General features: G+C 33.2%; 1 protein-coding gene across 1 annotated transcript in view; it reads left to right on the top strand.

Annotated features, from left to right (window-relative positions):
* Positions 1-3,944: 3,944 nt before the first annotated feature.
* Positions 3,945-24,810, top strand: part of LOC129218811 (trypsin-1-like) — a 65,279-nt gene continuing 44,413 nt past the window's right edge. The window contains exon 1 of the mRNA XM_054853133.1: positions 3,945-4,023. Coding sequence (XP_054709108.1) covers positions 3,975-4,023 — 49 coding nt within the window. The 5' untranslated portion in view covers positions 3,945-3,974. The remainder of the gene's footprint in view (positions 4,024-24,810) is intronic.

The following is a 24,810-nucleotide window of genomic DNA, read 5'->3' as shown; positions in this document are numbered from 1 at the left end:
GATTCTGTGCCTCCTCCACCACCAAAAACATTACGGAGCATCTCAAATTTCGTTTTCAAATCTTCAACTTCGCAAAATTTCCAGCGAAAGTCCTCGAATACCAAACAACATCGCTTGAAACTACTTTCGAAAATACCTTAAAATTGCGCTTTTGGAACTTCAATTTCGAAAGATTGCCGGCCCTAATGCTACGAAATATGGTCTTACAATCGCGTTTTTAAGACTTCAATTTCAGAAAACATTCAGTCAAAGGCCTCCGAACAGGCCTTCCTTTAATGTCATTAAAATTTAGGTTTTCAAAACATGGCTTACGTAAAATTTAAGTGAAATAGCCTCTGAACTTCTTCTCCTAATATCGTAGAATATTGCTCAAGTTTTTAGGGCTTCAATTTTGAAAATTTTTCCAGGGAGGAGCTCCAAAATCTCCTTCCCGTAAAAATCTTCAAAGGTGTCTACAATTGCGTTTTAGAAGTTCAATTTCAAAAAATTGGAGGGGAGAGGAGGAATTGATTTCTAACTATTTTGCAAAAAAAGAAAAAATAAATAAAATCGCGTAGAATCCCAGAGTTCCATCTCTTATTCTAACGTCAATAAATACGGCCTATAATCGCGTTTTAAGGGTACAACTTCTACAAATTTCCGTGGAGCCCCTTGTACCGTTTTCTCCCATAACACCACCAAAGAACGTCTAATATTGCGTCTTTTAAAACTACAAATTTCAAAAATTTTACAAGAGAATTTTTTTTCAATGTACTCCTCTAAAACTATTTTCTAGTTGCGTCACTGCTTCTTGTTGTCATGTTTTGACAGATATAACTGTTTTATTAATTATTTATCACTTAGAGATTAGATAGATACACACAGTGGCGTGAACTTTGCTATTTAAATCATTTTCCTTTTTCCAAAATGCATTATTAGCATATCAGAGGAGCTGCTGAACTCTAAATAATTTCGAGACATGAAGTAAAAACGTACACCAATTTCCGTAACTAAATATTCACACATTATTGTTTTAATAAATTAAATGGCAAACGTATTATTTTCCATTTTATATTTGTTTACAAAATCTCTTTCCAGGTGTTAACTATATTTTCCCCGAACGCCAGAGCATAAAAGCTCTCAAAAGACATTTGCACGACGACGCCGATCAGGCTTGGCGCGGCCCTGTTCATGCCATCCCCCATTTCTCAATTTAAATTTATCCACATACAGGCCCGTCATTTGGGCAATCAGGGAAGGAGGAGGGGGGAGTTGATCCTCTGTATTTTCAAAACATAATTTAAATATGCATTTTTGATTGTATTTTGATTTTTATTTACTATAAAATGCATTGAGTTCATACTCTTTGCCCCCCCCCTCCGCCCAGATAAACTTTGAAACTATGGATCTGCCAACATAATTCGTCTTACTCCAGTTCGTTCACAACAAAAGTACCTATTTTTATGATAAATTTTATTTTAAAATATTGGCAACGATTGCTAATATTTTAATTTTTTAAGTGCTTTCCATAGACTAATAATAAGAGTAGACCGAGCTTTCCCAGACTTGCTGATAAAAAAATTGGTTCATGGATACATCATGTGACTGGTGGAAAGCTTGGCGAAAACTTTGGCAGCATGGTTGCTAGATGGCAACATTATCTATAGTTTGGCACTCGACATGTATTTTAAGTAATGTGTTTTCATTTTAATTTTTTTCCAGGTGCAGAGATTGAACTGTTTTTCTTTTAGCTATGAATTATTTTGACATTAGTAATTAGTTTTTGATCACATTTTTCAGTAACTTTTATTTCATTTGGAACTGCTACGTCAGCGTTGGCGTGAACGTAATGCAGTAAACGTTTTGCGTTAACGCAAAAATGTACTAATCGGAATCTTAAATTGAAATTGTAGGTAAAAATCTTACCGTTTGCCGATTCTATTTGGGCGCTTGCATCTTTAATTGCTTAGAGAGTTATTGAAATTGACTAAAGAAAATGCACAATACTATCTAAACGAAAAACTCACTATATTAACAAAATATTTATAACTTAGAATAACAAATTTACAAATCGGACTCCATAAATATTCCGCGTTCCATCAATTCTATTTATTTTATTTCTCGCGGGCGTTGATCGTCTGCTGCGATCAACGCCCGCTGTTGCTAGGATATCCACTAGTCACATGATTTGGTTCATGAGCAGCAAAGGGTTGCCATAGCTCGGTCTATTCTTATTTTTAGTCTATGGTGCTTTCCGAACGGATTTTTTTCTTGCTTTGTTTTGAGTTGAAATTTTTTCCAAAACTGCAATTTTAATTTTATGTTCCATATGCTGAAGTTGCGTTCTAATGACCATTTACCAGTCAAGTGTCAATCTTATCGATCATTAATTCACTCTCTATCAGTCACGAATTCTATCAACTCTTTTATTCAGTCCTTTACTAAGCATACACAGTTTTACTGTGTTCTGTGTCACAGTTAACACAGAAACTTTTCGCGCCAGGAAGGGGGGGGGGGGAAGGAGAATACACGTTCTCAGGTTTTCAAAATTCCTTTTCCAAAAAACCCGGGTCATTTCCTTTCTTTAATTTCTATTTTTGCAGTATATGATACTACTTTAGTACGTGTTGCAGAAGATAAATAATAAAAAATGTTTCGCAAGTGATGCATGTCCAAACTGGTTGCGAATCGAAAAATAATACAAACATAGATGTTACGAAGACATCAAGAATGCAGAATTCTTTAGTAGTTATTGAAGTAATTGATTTTGAAAGTACAATGCTGTGCTGTAAGTTTCGCATTAACTTTTGTTTAAATTTATTCACTCATACCCCATAAGAACAATGAAAATGAAACGGCCGACTACTGGGCTCATACGTAGCCGAGCACTGGATTTCTATGGCCGACAACTCGAGCATTTTCTCGTGTTAACAATAGGTCAGTTTTTATTATAAAAATGTTTTTAATTCTGAAACAATTTAGTGAATCATTATCAAAAAGGTATATCCTAAAGTCTTCAACTGTTTTTGTTGCTGTGTTGATTGCTGAAATTTATAGGTTAACAAAAAAACGTAATCGCTCTCTTAAATGGTCGACTACTGGAGCTGTTACCCTATTAGTTTGCGATTTTTCACGTTTTCTTTCTTTAATTTCGTTTGCACCACCTGCAATTGCTATGCGCATTTTTTTTTCTTTTGCATTCTTAATAAAAAATGAAATTTTTGCTTTAAAATTGCTATGGTGTCTAAAATGCATAAATTTTTTTTTTCTTGACATGCACTGACATTTAAATTTTAAACATTTGCCACTGAATACCAAATTTTAGATAGTTTCAAGTGCGACTCAGAAAATTTCATTAGCGGTTCACACAACTAATAGACAATGATAATGTAGTTTTGAAAATATGCCTTCGTTTACATCAATAAACTTTGATGATGTTAAGGAGATATAAAATTTTAGTGACCTCAGCCGCCCCAGAACGAAATCCTGGAATCGCCACTGTGCGAAACTCCTCAATATTGATTAAAAGCGACAAATTCCCAATATTACACAAAGTCATGGTCAAGCATAATCCTCCGTTTCTTTAAAACAACTAACAAGAACACGATAATCGGAGAAATACGGACGTAAGGAAATTATAGTAAGCAGTAACCTGGTTAAAAAAAATATTCCGAACCAAATGCTTGAGAAGTTTCAATTAAGCTTTTCGGTGACAAAAAAATGAACCACCGTTGTCCCTGCTATGAAGAATTTAAGTGTTCATGCATGGATGAATCTCATTCTAAATGAATTCCCACGCTTTCAAAGGTTCACTAGGAACTGTGGCTATCAGAATGCCAACGTGATAAGATTGCTCAAAATTCAAGCGTGCTGGTAATCCAAGGAAATTATTTCAGGAAGTTGAATTTCTTTCCTCACGATATACAAAATGAAAGAATAAGCCCATTTCATTGCTGAGCGCCTTCTGAAGACGCACCGGATAACTCTTTGCTTGTATGATGATCTGGTATATCGTGTTTCAAGCGCTTTTCCTGCATGCTCATGGTAGGCAAATTTTCTACATTGCATATATACTAGCACTTTTTCTTTGATACTTCGTGGCTTTCAGGCAATAAGTAAGAGTTAGGTAGTAGAAAAAAATTCAAACACTGTTCATTTCATTTAGCTTTTTCTTTTCCCCCCTTTTTTTCTTTTTTTTTTCTTTCTTTTTTAGACTGGGGGGAAATATTGTTATCAACAATGCATGAGGCTAGTTTTTCTTTTGTTTTGTTCAATGATAATGATATATTCAATTATGTTTTGTCAAACTTTCAAACATGATTAAAATTCCCATTATCAAGTCAATTCTCCAATATAATTTATATTAAATTCTTGTTGACCACGAACTTCAATGACAAATTAAGAGGTTTTCAGACTGAAAGAAAGAGTTAAGCAAAGGAAAATTTTTTTAATAATGTTCGTCGCATTTAACCTTTTCCTTTTTTCTTTTTTAATCTGGGGAGAAAGATTGTTATCAACAATGCATGAGGATAGTTCTTTTTTTTTTTTTTTGTTCAATTACAATGATATATTCATTTATGTTTTATCAAACTTTCAAATATGATTAAAATTCCCATTATCAAGTAAATTCTCCTATTTAATTTAAATTAAATTATTGTTGACCACGAACTTCAAAAAAGTTAAGAAAAAATAAATTTCGAATAATGCTCATCGCATTTAACCTTTTATTCTTTTCTTTTTTAATCTGGGGGAAAGTATTGTTATCAACAATAAATGAGGCTAACTTTTTTTTGTTCAATTACAACGATATATTCATTTATGCTCTGTCAAATTTTCAAATATGATTAAAATTCCCATTGTTAAGTCCTCCTATATAATTTCAATTAAATTCTCGTTGACCATGAACCTCAACGATAAGTTAAGAGGTTTTCAGAATGAAATTAAGCAAAAGAAAAAAATCGAACATTGTTCATCGCATTTAACCTTTTCTTTTTTCTTTTTCTGGGGAAAAATATTCTTATCAACAAGCATGTGTTTTTTTTTTCTGTTTATTAAATTACGATAATATATTCATTCATATTTAGTCAAATTCCCATGATGATCAAGTCAGTTCTCCTACATAGTTACATTATCGTTATTATTATTAATCTAAGTTTGCTATACATTTTGCAAGTTTTTACAAAGCTGTTAAAAAATATTCGATTTTTCTAATTTTAATTTGAATGAAATTCTTGTTGATTATTAACCCCAATGACAACAAGTTGAGACTGTTAATGAGTTCAGCTAATGTGCTAAACTCTTATGTGAAAACTTTTTTAAAACTATAGTTGATTATTTGCTGTTTTGTTACCTATTTAGTTTTATTCCTGTAATATGTTTTGCAATTTTTTGCATACATGTTTAAAAATATATGGTTAAAAACGAATTAGCTAAAAAATAGGTTTTCAAATAAAAATAAATGTTATAGCAAAACTAGGATCATTAATAAAAAACTTTTCTTTGAGGCATTTCAAAATACATGGAAAAATGTAAAAAAAAAAGAAAACATTAATTTTAATACGACAGATTTTTATTTTGTACTCAAGAATGGAATGTGAAACATTTTTTGAGAAGTTTGTAAAAACATAAAATTTAATGTACTGAAATTGCTTTTTGATAATTAGTTCACTGTATCTCATATTAAAAAATAAAGCTCGTTAAAAAAAAACCTCGTTTTTTTTTGAATAAAACCCACTGAGAGGTGATTTACACGAACCATTTTCTGCAAATTGATGAGATAAGAGACTAATGAAGTAGAGACTTAATGGAATTGATGTGATTGTAATTAAAATGTTCAGGAATTCAAACTCTGCCTGAATTATAATTTTATTTATTTCTTTATAAAGAAAACACTACAGAAACTGACAGTCAGGGTGATGCTTGAAAAGAAATAAATATCTTTGCAATATTTCGATAAAATGTGTCCTATCTTAAATTTGGCATAAATCATTCGTTGTTTTTCATGTGAATTAAATGATCAAAAAGCGTTCCTTAACTTCTACTTAGGGAAAAAAATATATCTTACGAAGAGTTATTTCTGCTGCAAATTTTTATATACGAGTACAAGAATAACTTTTTCATACTAACAGTTATTTTCATGTCGTCGTGACATCTCGCTATTGTGTTCTGAAATATACAAGCAAATTTTTTGGAGCGCAACCATTTTTCAGAATAATGCTTAACAAGATTATTAAAGCAAACCTTCAACGTTTTATTCATTTACACATTTGATACAAGTATAAAGTACCAAAATATTATTCCCTCAACCGTTCCTATTGTAGGTTACAAACGAGCAAGAACTATTTCTAAGAAAACAAACAACAAACTCACACAGTTGTATTTTTCGTGTCAGAAAGTTGAATTATCTGTATAACAGATAAATGATTTTAAGCTAAAATCTCTTAAACATAATTTTGCATAATTATTTTACTGCTTGTGTTTCGTGCTTTGCGTACATCTGTCAACATAGAAGAATGTGACAGCGCGTTTTCGTCTTATAGTGGCAGAAAATTTGTCTCAGGAATCCATCCGAGTGCTTCAATTCAACGCTCATTGCATTTTTCATTCCCTCACATCTATTTTCAAAGTAAAATAATAATAATAAAAAAAAGATTAATCACAAGTTAGGGTAAATGACTTGTTAAGAGCAGCAAACCAGCAATGGACAGGTTAGTCTTGTATTATCAATATCAAGTTTGCAACTGATATTCCACAATGTAATTTTTTAGTGGATTCTCAAAATATCATCTTTCAAGAATACCCCTACAACATTTTTTCCAAACATAAATTTTAATTAACAGTACACTTAATTATGATAGTAAGTAAAATTATGACAACGTGTATACATGTGCAGATAAAATAAATAAATGAATTTAAAATATTTTAAAATAGAAAAAAAAAAAACACGCTTTAGTAGCAAAATGAACTAAAAAGTTAAAAATAATCTTTGGATGACAAGTATATAAAGCAATTGACCAAACACGTAATTTTACTGTAATAGAAAAAAAGCGTGGGGAGGGGGGCTGCCCATTTACATTTTGCATGGATAACAAGTGGAAGAAATTTAAGACAACTCGTAAGATGCCCCCCATGCTTTTTTTCTATTACAGTAAAATTAAGTGTTTGGTCAATTACTTTATATACTTGTCATTCAAAGATTATTTTTAACTTTTTAGTTCATTTTGCTACTAAAGCGTGTTTTTTTAGTTTTTTAAACTATTATTTTATTTTTTACTTTTTAGTTCATTTTGCTACAAAAGCGTGTTTTTTTAGTTTTTTAAATTATTATGTTATTGTACTCAAATAATCAAAAATTATTGTTTGTATTTTTTATTTCTGAAAAGTATAAAGTTCTTATTACTGTTTTTTTTTTCAAATAAGATTTAGGTACGAAATATTGCTAAGACTTGTAACTCTTAAATGAAATCTTTGTGCGTGTGTTCGAGTTTTATAATGGAATGTATCTTAGTATTCTATTGCATTATTTGCATCAGACATTTTGAATGCTTTCTTGTAAATTCATGTGCATTGTCCGACTCCACAGCTTTGATTTGTACGTTGTAAGTAATTCTAATAAGTCACTGGCTGTTTGCTCACTGGAGAGTTGGAAACACAAACATACACGTTAAGCTAATAAAATCGTGTTAATTAGAATAAACTAATAACTTATCGTTAACAAATTAATTTGATTATAGAGTATTACATTGTCATCGGATCTGAGGTTGCATTCCAAAATTTAAAAGAATCCGATCAGAAAAAGTTAGTTACAAGATTTTAAATTTAATTTCGGTGTAAACGGGATTAAAACGCACGCCCAATGATTCCCGGAGGTGGACGTCAGCGAAGATCCGCGCCTTAGACCGCTCGGTCACGAACGCTCATTAAGTGGTGGAATGTACTAACGGTAATAAGCCACTAGCTCTTAGTCCAAAGAAGAGTTACTCACAAACATACAAATGAAGCTAATAAAAGAGTGTTGAAAAAAAAAACTCTGCAAACAGCTGTTCCGGGGTTATAGAACCAAATCCCTTCATCAGTGCATAAAAGAATGATGTAACACAAAGTCAAACGACGGACAAGTGAACGAGAAAAGCAAGACCAAGATGAGTAAATAGACGTCTTGATGCCATTGACGCCAAAATGAGTAAATAGGCCCGTCTATTTACTAATCTCGGCCTTACTTTTAACCCCGAAACAGCTGTTTGCAGAGTTTTTTTTTTAACTCTTTTTTAATTGATTTTATTTGTATATGTATACACGTTGTCATATTTTTACTTATTTCATTGTACAAAGTTTTCGACTGCTTCTTTTACAAATTATGATAGTTATTCTTAGTCACCAATCGTGGATGTCCTTTGCATTTAAGCTTTTGATGTGCTTCTTTCTAAAAGACCTGATATTGCTGTTTTTTTTTTTTTTCACCAGATCGCAGTTTTATTGGCATGTAGGAGAAAACAAAGACGTCCTTAGTTTTTTTATATTATATAGAAATATTTTTGCCATCAATTAAGATATTTAAGATCCTTCCAAGTTAGTGTGCCTCTAACTAGTCAATTAAAAGTAAGTATTGTAGTTATGGGCTCATATGACCATAATTTTTTTTTTGGTCAGTCTTAAGCAAAATTATTAATTAACATATGATGATAAAACATATATGATAAAACATAATGATAAAACATAAGTTAAATTTGGCAGGCGATAAATTAAAAAATGCAGTAGTAGAATAGTTCTATTTATTTATTTATTTTTGTTTTATTGTTCAGACGAACCTTTCAAAACCGTTTTGTCAGTTATTCATTTTTCAATTTTAATATTGCTCATACTGATATGTCAAGATTTTTTAAATTTGACAATATTGAAAGAAAAATGAGAGAAATAAAAGAGTTTCAGTTGCTTTTTGCTTATTTCCTGAAAATAATTGAATTCAACTAGCATGACCATTACTTGTTTTTAGTTTGACCATAACTGAGCGAGTGTGACCACTACTGGTCAAACCCGTGTTTTCGAATTTCAGTCAAAAAAGTTGATAAATCATAATTGAAATTTTTACAGCTATAAAAAAGAAATTTCTAAGTTCTAACACTGGAGAATTAGTTTTTTCTCTGAACTGGAACGGCAATATTACGCTTCAACAACAATCTAAAATTAAAAAAAAACCTCTTAATCACGCCCTGAACTAGTCATTTACCCTACTTTCTGGTTTAAAACTAATTGTACGTGGATGAACTCAGTAATCTATTAGATCTATTTACAAGAATCATATAGTAACAAAAATGTGCCATTCCTTCACTTATTCATAAAACAAGGGAATGATTCTTAAGAGTTGCGTGTTCGAAAGATTTGCTTTTGTTTTAAGTACCTATATTTCTTTCCAAATTTTCCTATTCTAAATTATTTTTTACTTTTTCTGTTTTTTATGATTATTCTGTACGGCAATATCACAATTCAACAACAATCTAAATTTAAAAAACATCTTAAACATGCCCAGAATTAGCCGTTTACCCTACTTCCTGTTTTAAGACTATTTGTACGTGGTTAAACACAGTAATCTATTAGGTCTATTTACAAGAATCAAATTGTTACAAAAATATGCCATTCCCTCACTTATCCATAAAACGAGGGAATGATTATTAAGAGTTGCGTTCTCAGAAGATTTGCTTTTATTTGAAATATATCTCTTGCCAATTTTTCCTATTCTATTTTTTTTTTTTTTTTAATTTTTCCGTTTTTCAGGATTATTCTAAGTATTAATGAACAAATATTTTTTCTGAATGTGCAATATTTTTTCAATTTTTGAAACTATTTCCTTCATTTAAATATTGTGTACAAATTACAGAGCATACATACAGAGAAGCACCGTTTATGCGTCTCTCTTTTATATGTTTTTTTAACCATTTATACGTTTTTTAAATTTGTCCTTACAGAGTCCTATAGATATTAACGTATACCTAATTTACGTTCTCTCTCTCCCTCCCTCTCCCCCTTCTCTCTCTTCTGTTTCTACACTTTTTTCATACAGTCCCTTCAAACACGTATAAACAGTGCTTTACTGTAGGATAGACCGGGGCATGTTTATGCGGATTTTTTTTTTGATGAATTTTCTAAACTTTATGTTTTAACTTAGGAAGTTTTAGGTAATGCGGTTTTATGACGCAGTTAATGGAGTCAAAATTGGTATACTCAGTTGTTGCTCAGTTTGTGTTTTAAACCGTTAAAAAAAAATATTTTTGAGTCCAAGTTGGTTGCGTAAACTTGCCCTGGACACGGGGTACGTTTACGCATATTTATTTTGACACCTAACATGGATCTGTTAGTGTTTTGAACATAATGTCTTACCATCGTTAAAATAAAGCAAATTTATCACAGACTGAATAGTGTATAAAGTAAAAACTGAGCGGGCATAAAGACAGCACTATATGATTGTAAGCTATAAGATTCGAATTTGTAACTCAATTAAAAATTAAATGGAGATTTTCGAAACAAAATAGCCTTTAAAATACTAAAATGTTTTGAGACAGTTCGGAGCGAAAAAAACGTCAGGGCACGTTTAGAAGTAAGACACAGTAAGAACGTCAGTAAAGGTGCTCAGACGTCAACGCGTAAACTTGCCCCATTGCCAAGTTTGAATCTATTTTTAACGTGTAAAAAAATTTAATAACATTTTAGTTCATACAAATACAATTTCCAAAATAGGATAAAATTCTGCTAATGTTTATATATTTGTTCTTTCTTAACTAAGTATTATTTATTCACAATAAGCTTCAAAACGTTCAACTCAAAATTTACTCGACTTGGTTGAAAACAGATTATTCTTTCTGCATGCAAGATCAAAGCTCGACTGATACTCAAAAACTTGTGAGGATATTTGCTAGGGAGCAGAATCAATATGTTATGACTATTGACTCTCCAGTTATAATTTCGTTTTGAAAAAAGTGCACTGCGTAAACGTGCTCCGGTCTACCCTACTTATATAGGGAGGGTGGGCCAAAATGAGACATTTTAAATGCAAAAATAAATACAATTCTGACAGCTACCATTACCTAGGAGGAGTAAACATAACCTAAATGCTTCCCAGAATTCCTAGTTCCATGGTGTTCTACGATTTTGTTTTGTAGAAAAAAATTAGTTACTGTTTGGACACACTGAAAGTTATTTGGATGATTTCTTGCATACAACATGATATTGAGAAACTTCTGCAATTAAACTAAGTGTTGTACCTTATGTTGTTACTAAAACTTTAATCTTCTATCATTCAGCTATATTACTTTTAACTCATGGTTTATTTTAATGATATGAAGCAAAAATCTTTATTTTGTCGTTTGGGCCACAATGAGACAAATTTTTTGGGCCACAATGAGACGTCTCAGTGTGACCCGAGCAGCAGTAAGCAAGTGTAAAATACTTTTCTACTTCTTTTTTTAGTTTACGAAAAAGACATTCAACAATAAAAAATAGGCTTGTTTTAAAATTATTTATATTTTAACCAAGTATTACAAGTGAACATTTTATTTTTACTAGATAGCTTTGTACAAAACTAAACTAGAAACCGGTTAGGTGTTAATAAGGTTGCCAAACATGGTTCTCATTTCAAAGTACTTAATAATTATAATTAATATTTGTATAAAATAATTATATATGTTAATCATCAATTAATATTTGGCATTTATTATTTTATTCTTTTCCTGTTTTTTAAATCCTAATGATTTTTTTTCTTTTGCTTACTGAAATTAAAATTATTTCGTTTGTAAGAAAAAAACAGTTTTAAACATTTAAAACATGCTTTAAACAAAAATAATATGTTTTTTTGCAACCTTGGGCCTGAGTCAAAGGATAGGCTTTTAATACCCTGGATAATTCAAAAATGTGTTACGGAAAAAGTACGAGAGATTTAAGAGAATTAGCATATGTCCAAAGGAAGGGAAATGAGGTTTCTTTAATAAACTAGCTAAAGGTACTTATTTTGCAAACTTTAGGTAAAAATAGTGATTATTCAACTGTCCCATTGTGGCCCTACTTAATGTCTCATAGTGGTCCAGTTATAGGCCACACTTTTCTTCGAATTGATAAAGCCTCATATCTTTTTTTTCTAACAGTAAATGGGCTAAATTTGATGTAATATACTATAATTTGATTCCTTTAATATAATCAAATATGTTTCTGTGCTTTAGAACTCGTCAATATACTAAAAATGCAAAATATGTGTTTTTTGTCTCATTGTGACCCACCCTCCCGTATTTTAAGTCAGTGATTATATCTATTTTAAATGTTTCCTCAGTTTTTGTCTACTATTTTAGTTCTAAATTTCTTGAGCTCAAAACGACCATTCTCATGAGAACAACCCTTTAATAAGTCAAAATAGTTTTTTTTTTCTTACAATAAAAGTTCTTACAAATTGAAGGTAAGATAATGTTTCGTTGATATGTTTGTGCGTAGCTAGGGTAAAATCATTTCAATTATCTTATTTTGTAAACTGGTTATTGTATCCATAAATTCAAGTTCTTTATATAGTGTTAAATGGTTGATGAGGCGCTTGGATGGGAGCCTATTTAATAGGGAAATAGCATAGACATGGGAACCGGTTCGCTAGCGCTCACTTAACCCCTTCAGTCGGAATTATGAAATATTGGACCAAAAATGTTAATATTTGGCACACAGTGTACTTTGGTAAAGGGTATCTTATAGACAACATTTTGAGTTTGTAAGAGAAAAATTAAAAGAGGTATGGCACGTCCAATATTCCGGACTTATATTTTTGAAATCATTATTTCATATACAATAACGATAAAATACCGAACAAACATCATTACGAAATGTTCTACAAACAATTATTAAACATATTATAAGCGTTTGAAAAGATTAAAGATTATATATTTTTAAAAAAATCAGAAAAAAAACCTCGCTTTTCAGATGAAAATCCATGGTTGGAAAAATAAGCCACTCTCTATCTCTCAATCCTTATATGTCAGTGTTGTCAATCCCAAAACGAAAAATTATTTCACAGATTATAATTAGTAGAATGTAAAGAGTCAACTACAAAAAAATCAGCTAATTAAATCAATTATTAAATGATTAGCAGCTGTTTAAAGTGTATGTCCGGTATACCGGACACCAGGTCTGAAGGGGTTAACTAGATAGATCATCCTACAGCACTGCGAAGGGGAAAATGATTCCTTTCGAAGTAGTCTTCGACCGCCATTTGGTGGGCGAAGAAATCGGTGTTGGAACTGCATTTGGTTTGTTTCTTACGGTTTTTTTTTTTTTTTTTTTTTTTGCGGATAAATTTCAAACGTACCTTTAGGGGTCGAAAAAATTAACTCTTGGAAAAAGAACTTATTATCTAATTATGTATAACACACAGATAGCCAGGCGTCACTCGAAAAATTATATTTGATTTGCATTTTAGAGAACATAAGACTTTTAGATCAATCAAAAATTAACGTTGGGGCCCTGGTGATGTTTTGCGGGGCGGAGTGGGGGGGGGGGCAGAGTTTGCAGATCCGGGCCTAGCTATACCGTCCCATGACAGTACAGTGAGCACCATGATGACATCTTACTACCCTGTAAATTTATCCTGCTCGACTAGTTACGAAACAATGACAAAAAAAAAAAAAATGTAGTTCAATCACGTTGACTTTGAACTTTATACATTTTGTGTTTCAGACTTTGTATAGTTTGTTTTCATTATTTAGTATTTACTTATTTTGTATATAAGATTTTTTTTTCAGATTACCTAAAAATTACTTTTTTTTCACACATTGTGTGTACATATCTTTGTTATGTTCACCTCTTTAGTAAATCTTGAAAAAAATAATGGTGCCCGCGGTGTGACCGATAATCTAGTATGTACTCTTAGGTACAAAAATGTTGGGAAGCGCTGTAATAGCGAATTAATAGCAAGTGTTTGTGTTCCACCAACAATGTCGTTGCAAGTTGTTCATATTTGTGATTTATGATAGTTTATTGTGCAACATTTGTAATTGATTCTGATCATAAAGGGACTGTGGGATTTACAAACCTAATGCAACCTTAGGTCATTTTTGTTCATTAAAAATATGTTGTAAATTTAACTGCTCTGATCAGGGGCGGAATTACAGCCTATCCAAGGGGGTGGCGGTTGAAACCCGTAAAAGTCATTCCTCCCCCAAACCCGTCATGTAGGGTTTATGGAGTCAATTGCACCCCCCCCCCCTTTATCCTTTTAAATATTAATCGTCCCTCACGAAATGATTGCTCCTTTGAAGTGTCAAATGTCCCCTTTGGGGGCTATCTCCCCCAATGTTCTAAGTCATTAGCAATGTATTATCATACCATTATAGTGTAGTCCACGGAAGAAAAAGGTTGAAAAACACTTAAAGGAACATAAAAATTGGTAAAGTTCAAAATGAAGGGGAGGGGCGAGCTTAGGTTCAAATTAAAAAGTGGGTAACTCCATCCATCCTCGACTACACTAACTGTCTAAACTTAATTTAAAGGAAATTTATGGGATGTACTTATTGAAATTAGTAGCGATTGCTAGTAATATCCTTCAATTCTATATTATTGGTTTCATAAAATGGACAGTCACGGAGGGGGTGGTCGCCCCCACGCCTCACCAGTAAATCCGCCACTAATTCTACTGATTACTAGTAATAAATCATTGTTATCATGATTTCAAACCCCAAGAAATATGAATTTTACATTTGATAATTTATTACCAACCAAGAGTGCATATAAATTCGCTTACAAATTGAAAATTTCATACGGTATATTTCACAGATATGTCCATGTTAATTTAAAAGCCTTTCATTTAAAAAGATTCGAGAATTCATATAAGATGCGAGATGCAGCCTAAAAAATCATCGTAAGGGACCATTCATTAATTACGTAAATGTCCCAAGGGGAAGGGGGGCTGAAAAAAATCTCTTCATACTCTTACTTGGGGGGGGGGGGGAGGGGTCAGACCCTTTCTTACATAATATTTTTCAAGTAGATATTCTATATTAAAAATTGCGCGGTCAAGTGGTTTGGCAGGGATCCTATTTTATTTGCTTCGGGAAGGTAAAAACGTATAAGGATGAGCTGTTTTTACTTGTTTTTCATAGAATGAATAGTGTAAAATATAATAAAAGCATCGCACTGTGTACGGCATGTCTTATTTTTAATTAGTATCTCATTATATGCAAAAAATATTTGTCGGAAAAAAAATCAGTCTAGATTCCTTTTAGTAAATATTTTTTTACACCAAAAATTAAAAAAAAAAAAAACTAAAACAAATTTAATAACGATTCCAGCGATGTAATATTTGTTATTTTATTATTTTGAAAATCGAAATGGAATCTTACGTAAGATAAGGGGGGGGGGGGGGTGAAAAATCTTGCTTACCCTTACATGGGGGGAGGGGGTCGGAAGTTGCCAGAATCATCCTTACGTAATTAATGAATGGTCTCTAGCGATTCAAACTGACTTACCCGGAATCCATAAAACCATAAATTAGTTTTTCGTCGACGAGAAAGGGATATATTTGAATGTTTCACATAATGCCGAATTACAAATGAGTTACAAATTAGGAATATGCGAAATCTATTTTCTGTTATGGAATTACCTCCAATAGTGAATTTCTAAGAGAAAATTTTTTTGAGACTTTTTTTTTCCTTCAAAAAATAAGAACTTCCATTGAAAGTGGTACTTTAAAACTGAAAAATCCCCTCAAAAATTGCGGAAAGCAAACCGATAGTGAGCTTACACCCCGTTTGCACTGGCGGAATTAAGCCGCTTAGTTTTCAGCTAACCTACTGCGCATTCACTTAGCGCATCTCAAAGCTGCTTCAGTTGAGCGACACTGGGAAGCCGCTCAACAAGACCAGGGAGTAAAAGGAAGGAGACGAATCTCCATGTTAGCAGTTTGGCAACAAAATTCCACTTCCGCCAGAGGCGGGTAGAGTATCATCTCTCGCACTACTTATATCTTTTCGCTCGTAGCGAAGCATTGTAAACAAGTGTGTTTTAAAAACTATCACCTGTATATTTGGAAGTATTAAACTACTTTCGCCATGAAAGCTGTTCAAAGAAGCATAGAATACTTTACTCCACCTTAGGTTTTTGGCATATTTTGCATTCGATGTGTTTAATTTGTATTTCTGCTACGACTTTAGCGAGCATTCATTCTTGTTATGTGTTGTGCAATTTTGTGTTCTATTTTGTATATTGTTTTTGATATGGCTGTTCTGCTCATTTGCCATGAAACTAAAAATGATTTTAGCTGGCTTTTGAAAACATTTTCTCCCAATAAAACCCGTAAATTACGATCCGGTTTTCATAATTTTTCTGAGTACTATGCATTTAATTTTAAGAGTAAGCGAGAAGACTTGATTTTAAAGTTATTCATTTAAAAAAATAGAAAGAGAGTAGCAATGAACAACTAAAGTTTTGGAATTTAAATCACTAATTTTGTTTCCTTCTAGTTATATTTCCATGTCCTTTTTCTTCTTATTTATTAAATTTCACATATGCTTAACTTGAATAATAGAAACTCCACTGTAGTAGAAAAACTCAATAACGCACTCATGTAGAGAATTCAATTGAAATTAAGATTGAACTGTTTAACTTATAATTTTCATCAAAATATTTATGTTTTGCTTTTTTTTTCTTCAAATTTCACTTAAATCCAGAGCAGAGCAACAATTTCAAACTAAACGTAATACATAAAGTTTTATGTAAGCTTATATCACACGAAATTTATGTATGGGAGGAGGAGAAAGAAAGTAACTATGGTAAGTGAAAACGAAACTTAGCTTGATAAATATAAGCAATAAACTAGATTAACGCTTGAATTAAATAGCACTTTCTTGTAAGATTCTTTTTTAATTGTTCACAATTAACTAACGAAAAAGCAGTTTTTTTTCAATGTTCAAAGTATTAATTATTTTTTTTCTTATCGTTTTTAAAGATTAATCCACCAGAAAAAAAGGGGGGAAAAACGGCTTTTTCAGCAGAAGTAAACAAAAAAAGAAACTAAATATTATTGCACATATTACTGTGAAATATTTAATTTTAAATGAGCTTATATCATGCAAAATTTATGGGGGAGGGGGGGGAGAGGGTTGATCGAAGTTACTGCATAAATTAATTGGAGTAAAAGAACTAAGGAGAAAGAAGATCCAACAAATTTTTCGTATCAATGGCCCCAAACTAGCTAACTGCCGGCATCCACCCAGTCGAATACTCGGGGTCGGTTAAATCAGGCGAGCGAACTGCGAGAGATGGACCACTAGCACCACCATTTGCGATGGAATAATCCGGTCACTTTTTCGCCCCGCTGCCAAAGGAGATGAGGCTCCTTCTTTTAGCCTCCCTGGGTTTGCAGTTAAACTTTAAGTGCGTTCTCTAGTGCAAACGACTTTTAAAGTAAGTGCGCTTAGCTCGTAAGTGCATTGATGGGTTGAGCGCGCTTAGCTCGCAGTGCAAACGGGGTGTTATAGGATGTGTGGTAGGAAGTTCTTGCCCACAAAATGGCGGGCGATCGTTGGTTGAAAAGGAATCACTTTTCTACCACAGGATGATCCATCTAGTTAAGTGAGTGGAAGCGAACCGGTTCCCATGTCTATGGGAAATAGCGATTTGGTTGTCTTAGATCTTTGCTTTGTTTTTGAATAACGTATGGTCTCGGAATCCCCAAAAATGATCTCGGTTGTAATCTATCAAGTCAAGTTTTTAGACTACGTTCATAGGGATAAAAGCGACCAACTTACAAAACATAGAACATTTAAAAAGTATATAGGAGAAGAATAGATTTTTTTTAGGCAAGCAACAATTGGCTGCATTGCATACACGATATAAAAACAAAACAGTTTTCTGTTAATGATGAAAACGGCATTATTTTACATTCCTCACCGAAAATTGAATTTCTTACCGTGTCAATAAAGCGAATTAAAATTTATCACAAGTAAATAACAGCAGTAATTTTTGAAATAAATCTTTAAGTTAAAAAGGTTTATAATAGACAATAGGAGAGCACTGAGACTTGCGTGATGTGCGTTCTATAGCAGGAAAATGGTCACATTCATTATAGTGGCGAATATAATTACTGTATTTATTGTACAGTATTATTATAATGCTGCATTTTATTATTACGACGTACTATACATATCGCACTGTTTCATTTTATGCCTCTCTCTGCCATTGATTTTGCGCATCATAACAGCATTTTAAGTTGAATAATAGCGGTTTAAACGGAAATATAAATTTAAGAAATGGCTTAAAACAGTTTCAGTGGTGTTTTCAAATGTCCAAAATAACTGGGTACGTTTATAAAAATTCTTGCATATATACCCTTTTCCACAACGGAAATTTCGACTTACACAAAGGAAATGCATCCCTCGCATAAGTTGAGACTTGACTGTACTTCATTTTTTTTTTTTTCAGCGCCTTCTTTATTACCAGAAACTTTTCCTTTTTATTTCCATTTTCACAAACTTTAGATAAACAGCATGTTCAGGTGAAAATACATTTCATCAACTTCATGTTTAGAATTAAAACGAGCTGATGTGTGCATCACATGACTTCCTTTTACTCCAATTTAAAGCCTCGGAGTGAGCAAAGAAACACTTTAAATATTTTCACCCCAAGTTTGTTGCGAACCGAAGCAAAGAAAACGTTTTATACGGATAAATTTTCGCAATATTGACAGTTTTAATGTGATTCAATGGTTAACTCTCTAAATATGGCCAAATTGAAACCAGATTTTAAAAAAAAAACCGCCAAATTCGTCGCCAAGTTGGCGATAAAATTCGGCGACCAAAAGTTTGGCGATATATTGCCAAGTGTTTGCCAAATTATAGCACCGCTTGAGTTTACATTGAAATTAACAATGATTTTACCCCATAAAGGTATAAAAGACCCCCTTTGGAACATCCGAATGCAACCAAAAGAGAAGGTGCACAGCTAGACCCCACTTGGAGTCTATGTACCAAATTCAACTTTCTAGGACATACAGTTCTTGAGTTATGCGAGATACATACACACATATGCACATACATACGGACGTTACGAGAAAACTCGTTGTAATTAACTCGGGGATCGTCAAAATGGATTCTTCAGGTGTCTATACGTTCTTAGGCATGTATTCACGTGCGGTCGGGTTGAAAAAAAAAATCAACATTCATTCGGGGGCGAACAAAATGGAAATTAAGGCCGATTTTTGAGTGAAAATTTTTTCGCGAATACAATACTTCCTTTTTACTTCCTTTTTACTTCGTTTTACAAAAAAGGAAGTATTGTATTCGCGAAAAAAATTTCACTCAAAAATCGGCCTTGATTTCCATCTTTCTCATCCCCGAATGAATGTTGAGTTTTTCTTTCGACCCGACCACACGTGGATATATGCCTAGAAACCTACAGGCACCCAAAATATCCATTTTGACGACCCTAGAGTTAATTAACCAACGATTTTTCTCGTGACGTCCGCATGTACGTATGTATGTGCGTATGTATCTCGCATAACTCAAAAACGGTAAGTCCTAGAAAGTTGAAATTTGGTACGTAGACTTCTAGCAAGACCTAGTTGTGCACCTCCCCTTTTGGTTGCATTCGGGTGTTTCTAAAGGGGCCTTTTGCCACTTTTTGGGGGAAATCATTGTTAATTTCGATGTAAACTTAAGTGGTGTTATAATTTGTCGGACACTTGGCGATATATCGCCAGTCTTTTGGTCGCCAAGTTTTGTCGCCAACTTGGCGACAAATTTGGCGATTTTTTTCAAATTTTAAATTTATTTTTAATTTGGCCACTGTTGGTGATATTTAGAGAGTAAACAGTTGAATCACATTAAAACTGGCAATAATGGGGAAATGACATTAAATTGGAGTAAAAGGAAGTCATGTGATGCACACAACAGCTCATTTGTAAAAGGAAGTAAAAAAGAAATGAAATATGCGGAATGATTGTGTGATTACACTAACAGAGCGATGTTTAGAGTAGCAGGGTGTGGGGAACTTAGCTTTCAGTGATGCTTAAGGGAAAATCCATTTACGAAACCATTATTTAGTAGTCAATAACAAAGCCCCGCGGTTCCTTTTCGAAAATTTTCGTGTTGCTTACAAGGAATTCATCCGTTGGATTTTTATCCGTTATCTATTTAAAACCGGCAAAAGGTTCACGGCGTTGCCTATGCCAGTAACAATAATCATTAACGATACCTTTTAGAACTGATCTTTCAACATTGCTCAAAACTCTGTTAATTTTCTAATAATAATCATCGAGAAAGTTTCAATACTTTTTTTCAAAACACACACACGCGCTCAATTTAACTACAACGATGCACAACATAAAAACGCATCACAATATTTCAGACTGAAAACTTTCACTTACAACACAATTGGTCGATCTAATATTCTCAGAAAAAACGAGCTGATGTGTGCCTCACATGACTTCCTTATAATCCAATTTATTGTCATTTTCCCATTATTGGTAATTTTAATGTGATTCAATAGTTTACTCTCTAAATATCACAAACTGTGGCCAAATTAAAACCAGATTTAAAAAAAAAATCGCCAAATTTGTCGGCAAGTTGGCGACAAAACTTGTCGACCAAAGGACTGGCGATATATCGCCAAGTGTCCGACAAATTGTAGCATCACTTGAGTTTACATCGAAATTAACAAGGATTTCCCCCTAAAAAGGGGCAAAAGACCCCTTAAAAACACCCGAAAGCAACCAAAAGGGGAGGTGCACAACTAGACCCCCCACTAGGAGTCTACGTACCAAATCTTAACTTTCTAGGACATACCGTTCTTGAGTTATGTGACATACATACGCACATGCGTACATACAGATGTCACGAGAAAACTCGTTGTAACTAACTCGGGAATCGTCAAAATGGATATTTCGCGTGTCTATACGTTCTTAGGCACTTATCCACGTGTGGTCGAGTCGGAAAAAAAAAAAAAAAAAAAAAAAAAAAAAAAAAAAAAAAAAAAAAAAAAAAAACAACATTTATTCGGGGGTGAGAAAAATGGAAATTAAGGTCGATTTTTGAGAGAATTTTTTTTCGCGAATACAAAAAAAGGGAAGTATTGTATTCGCGAAAAAAATTTTCACCCAAAAATCGGCTTTAATTTCCATTTTGCTCACCCCCAAATGATTGTCGAGTTTTTTATTCAACCCGACCACACGTGGATATGTGTCTAGGAACGTACAGACACCCGAAATATCCATTTTGATGATCCCCGAGTTAATTACAACGAGTTTTCTCGTTTCGTCTGTATGTGCGTATGTCGCATAACTCAAGAACGGAATGTCCTAGAAAGTTGAAATTTGGTACGTAGACTCCTAGTGGGCACTAGTTGTGCATCTTCTTTTTTGGTTGCATTCGGATGCTCCAAAGAGGGTCTTTCGCCCCTTTTGGGAGGAAATCATTAGTAATTTCGATATACACTCAAGTGGTGTTATAATTTGGCGTACACTTGGCAATATATCGCCAGTGTTTTGGTCGCCAAGTTTTGTCGCCAACTTGGCAATTTTTTTTCATTTTACTTAATTTATTTATTTATTTGTTTTTTTAATCTGGTTTCAATTTGGCCACTGTTGGTGATATTTAGAGAGTAAACTATTGAATCATATTAAAACTGCCAATAATGAGAAAATGACATTAAATTGGAGTAAAAGGAAGTCATGTGATGCACACATCAGCTCGTTTGTAAAAGGAAGTAATAACAACTCTTAATTGTTTCCAAAATATAATAAAAATGAATTTAAGCAGGCGATAAATTAAAAAATAGGGCAGTTGAATCATTCTACTTTGTTTTCTTCTTACTTGGCTTTAATCTTCTGTTTTAATAATATTGCTTTTTGAAAGCAGACGATATTTTATCAGAATACATATTCATTTGAATTGAGCAGAGATGGGGAGACTTTACCAAAATAACGAGATACTTTTAATTTTCACGAATTGTCTCGATCTACCAGAAATGTGTGCAAAAAATATACATAAATTAGTAATGTTAATAATCGTCGAATATTTATTTACATAGATAGTTAAACCAGGAAGAAAGACCTTCATTCTAAAAACCTTCTGGTACACAATCTGTGTTTAAGAGTTGAAATTAAAGATAATGTCAACAAATCAAATATTTACATTATGTGCTGAAACAATTCAAAATACAATTTATCCAAAATCAGTCTTGGTTAAAAGATTTGCACTGGATGTTATTTGTTACTTTTGTATTGGTGTATAATTACTGAATGCTAGTCTTGCGAGTTCGGAATTAGTCTTAGACTCTAAAATTCCCGGAGTCGGACTTTTTTCTTCCGACTCTACAACCCTAACTTGTTTCAGGGTTGCAGAGTCGGAGTAGGACTGATTTTGGAGTAAAAGGGTCGGAGTCGGAGTTCGAAGGTTTTGAAACTCCGAGTCAAAATCGGAGTCGGACTGCTTTTGGTGTAAAAGAGTTGGAGTAGGAGTCGAAGGCTCTAAAATTCCCTGACTCGGAGTTGGTCAGTTTCTTCCGACTCCACAATCCTAATTTGTGGCAGTACTGCAGAGTTGGAGTCGGACTGATTTTTAAGTAAAATAGTCGGAGGTCGAAGGTTTTGAAACGGCTAGTCGAAATCGGAGTCTGACTGTTTTTGGGGTAAATGAGTCGGAGGGTCTAAAATTCCTCGTTTTAGAGTTTGTCATTTTTCTTCCGACTTCACAAACCTTGTTTATAGCAGGGCTGCGGAGTTGAAGTTGGACTGATTTTGGCGTAAAAGAGTCAGCGTCAGGAGTCTAAGTCCTTATAAACTGCAAGAGTTGGAGTCGGATTGCGTTTCTGGGTAAAGGAGTCTGAGTCGAAGAATCTAAAATTCTCGAAGTCATAGTCGGTCGTTTTTCATCTGACTCTGCAACGTTAATTTGTAGCAAGGCTGCGGAGTCGGAGTCGAACTGATTTTGAAGAAAAAGAGTCGGAGTCGAATGCTTTAAATTATCGGAGTCGGTCATTTTACTTCCGACTCCGCAACTCTAATTTGTGGAGTCTGACTTGGAGCCGGACTGATTTTGATGCAAAGAGTCAGAATCCGACGGTTTTTAAACTCCGAGTTGAAATCAGAGTCAGACTATGTTTTAGGTAAAGGAGTTGGAGCCAGAATATCATTTTCGCTACAACTCTGCAGCTCTGATTTGTAACCCCGACTTCATAATTAGTGCCGTAGTCTGAAAAATATTTAATGCCAAAAGAGCGATTGCGTGCAAAAACTTCCCAGCCAAAGTAGTCACCTGACCTGGGAAGATTGGGTTCCAATCTTATCTCACTCAGAGATTTGCTGTCGCTCCCTCCTTTAGTATTCCTTCTCAATAATTTCACCCCTGGATGTCCGGCCCCTTAAGGTTTAGAGGGGTTAGAATGTACGGAAGGGCTTTCCCTGAATGTCCTATAGCCAACGATACCAGTACTGACCTGGTAGACATTGCCAGTCCGGAGGACAGGGTTACAGTTAGACACACAGACACGCACACAAACAGACGCGCAGAGAAATTAATGGCATAGATAACTTTATTCCAGAAAAGTACAGCTTCTCAGCAACATTCTCTGATAAATAGATATTTATGTTTGCTGGTACGACACATTAATTGTTCAATACATTTGTACAAATGACCGTACGGTCACACCCACATTATTTTTCAAGTACGAAAATATTTTTTAGGAACTTGACGTTCCATATTACGCATAATGGTTTCTTGTATTTGAATAAATGACAATTAAAAGTCCCAATTTAAAATTCCGGGAACAAAGTGCAAATATATGCGTAAAAATATCGCTTACGGATTGAGCACAATGTGAACTGAAACTCTTCAACACATTATGAGGTGCCTGAGTGTGCTATGGCTCTGTTGGTAATGTGGACAATTTGTCACTACGGCATTTTAGTCTTCCAGAAATCCGACAAAAGACAGTTCTATCAATTGTAGAAGTTCTTCTTTCAATTAGGCCCCGACTATGGCTTTTGAGAACACTGGGCAAGAATTTAATTTGATGTCTCCTTATCCTCCGCTTATACTAAGGCAGAAATAAAACATTTGATAGTTACGTATTATCACAATCAGGTCTAATTCGGCAGTGTCATATACTACAGTATATGTTATATAATATGGAAAATATGATAATGTAGAAGTGATATCATTATATACATAAAACACAAACTCGAAAATAAAATTTTATAGCTTTAGGCTTCTTCGATAGTGAGGGACTTAAATGTTCCCTATTTGATCCTTATTATTATCATTATTTATTTATTTTCTTTATTTTTGTTATTTAAAGTCTATTTAATTTGTTTGTAAGGTACAGCCATCACAAGTTTCCTTTTTTTTTTTTTGTAATTTATAATTGAAATGCTCATTATATACTGTTGTATTTAATTCAATCGGGACCTAAAATTTATTGTTTTAACGTTATTTAAGAATACTCTAAGCTGATGGCAATTTTGATGTTAACTTCGACATTTAAACTCGTCTGCGCCAGACTTGATTTTTTTTTATTGGCTGAACTTACTAGTTAGCTAAATAAATGCAATATTATTGTAACTTTTGCTCAAGTGTATACAAATAAAATTCCTTAGCTTTTTTTTTTTGGCTTCTTCGATAATGGAGGATTTAAAAATGTCCCCTTTTGATTATTTTTTGTCATTTAAAGTCTATTCGTTTGTGCTGCCTAGAGCCCGTTGTTCATGTATTATAACTTTATCACATATTTCAATTAAATTATTTTTCCTTTAGATATTCATTTCAATCTAATTGTACAAAGTACTTCAATTCAATACATTATTCTTTGGGTAGATGGATT

Source organism: Uloborus diversus, chromosome 3 (assembly GCF_026930045.1).
Source record: "Uloborus diversus isolate 005 chromosome 3, Udiv.v.3.1, whole genome shotgun sequence".
Lineage (NCBI taxonomy): Eukaryota > Metazoa > Arthropoda > Arachnida > Araneae > Uloboridae > Uloborus > Uloborus diversus.
The sequence above is the reverse complement of the archived record's forward strand: the minus strand, read 5'-3'. Positions and strand labels throughout refer to the sequence as shown.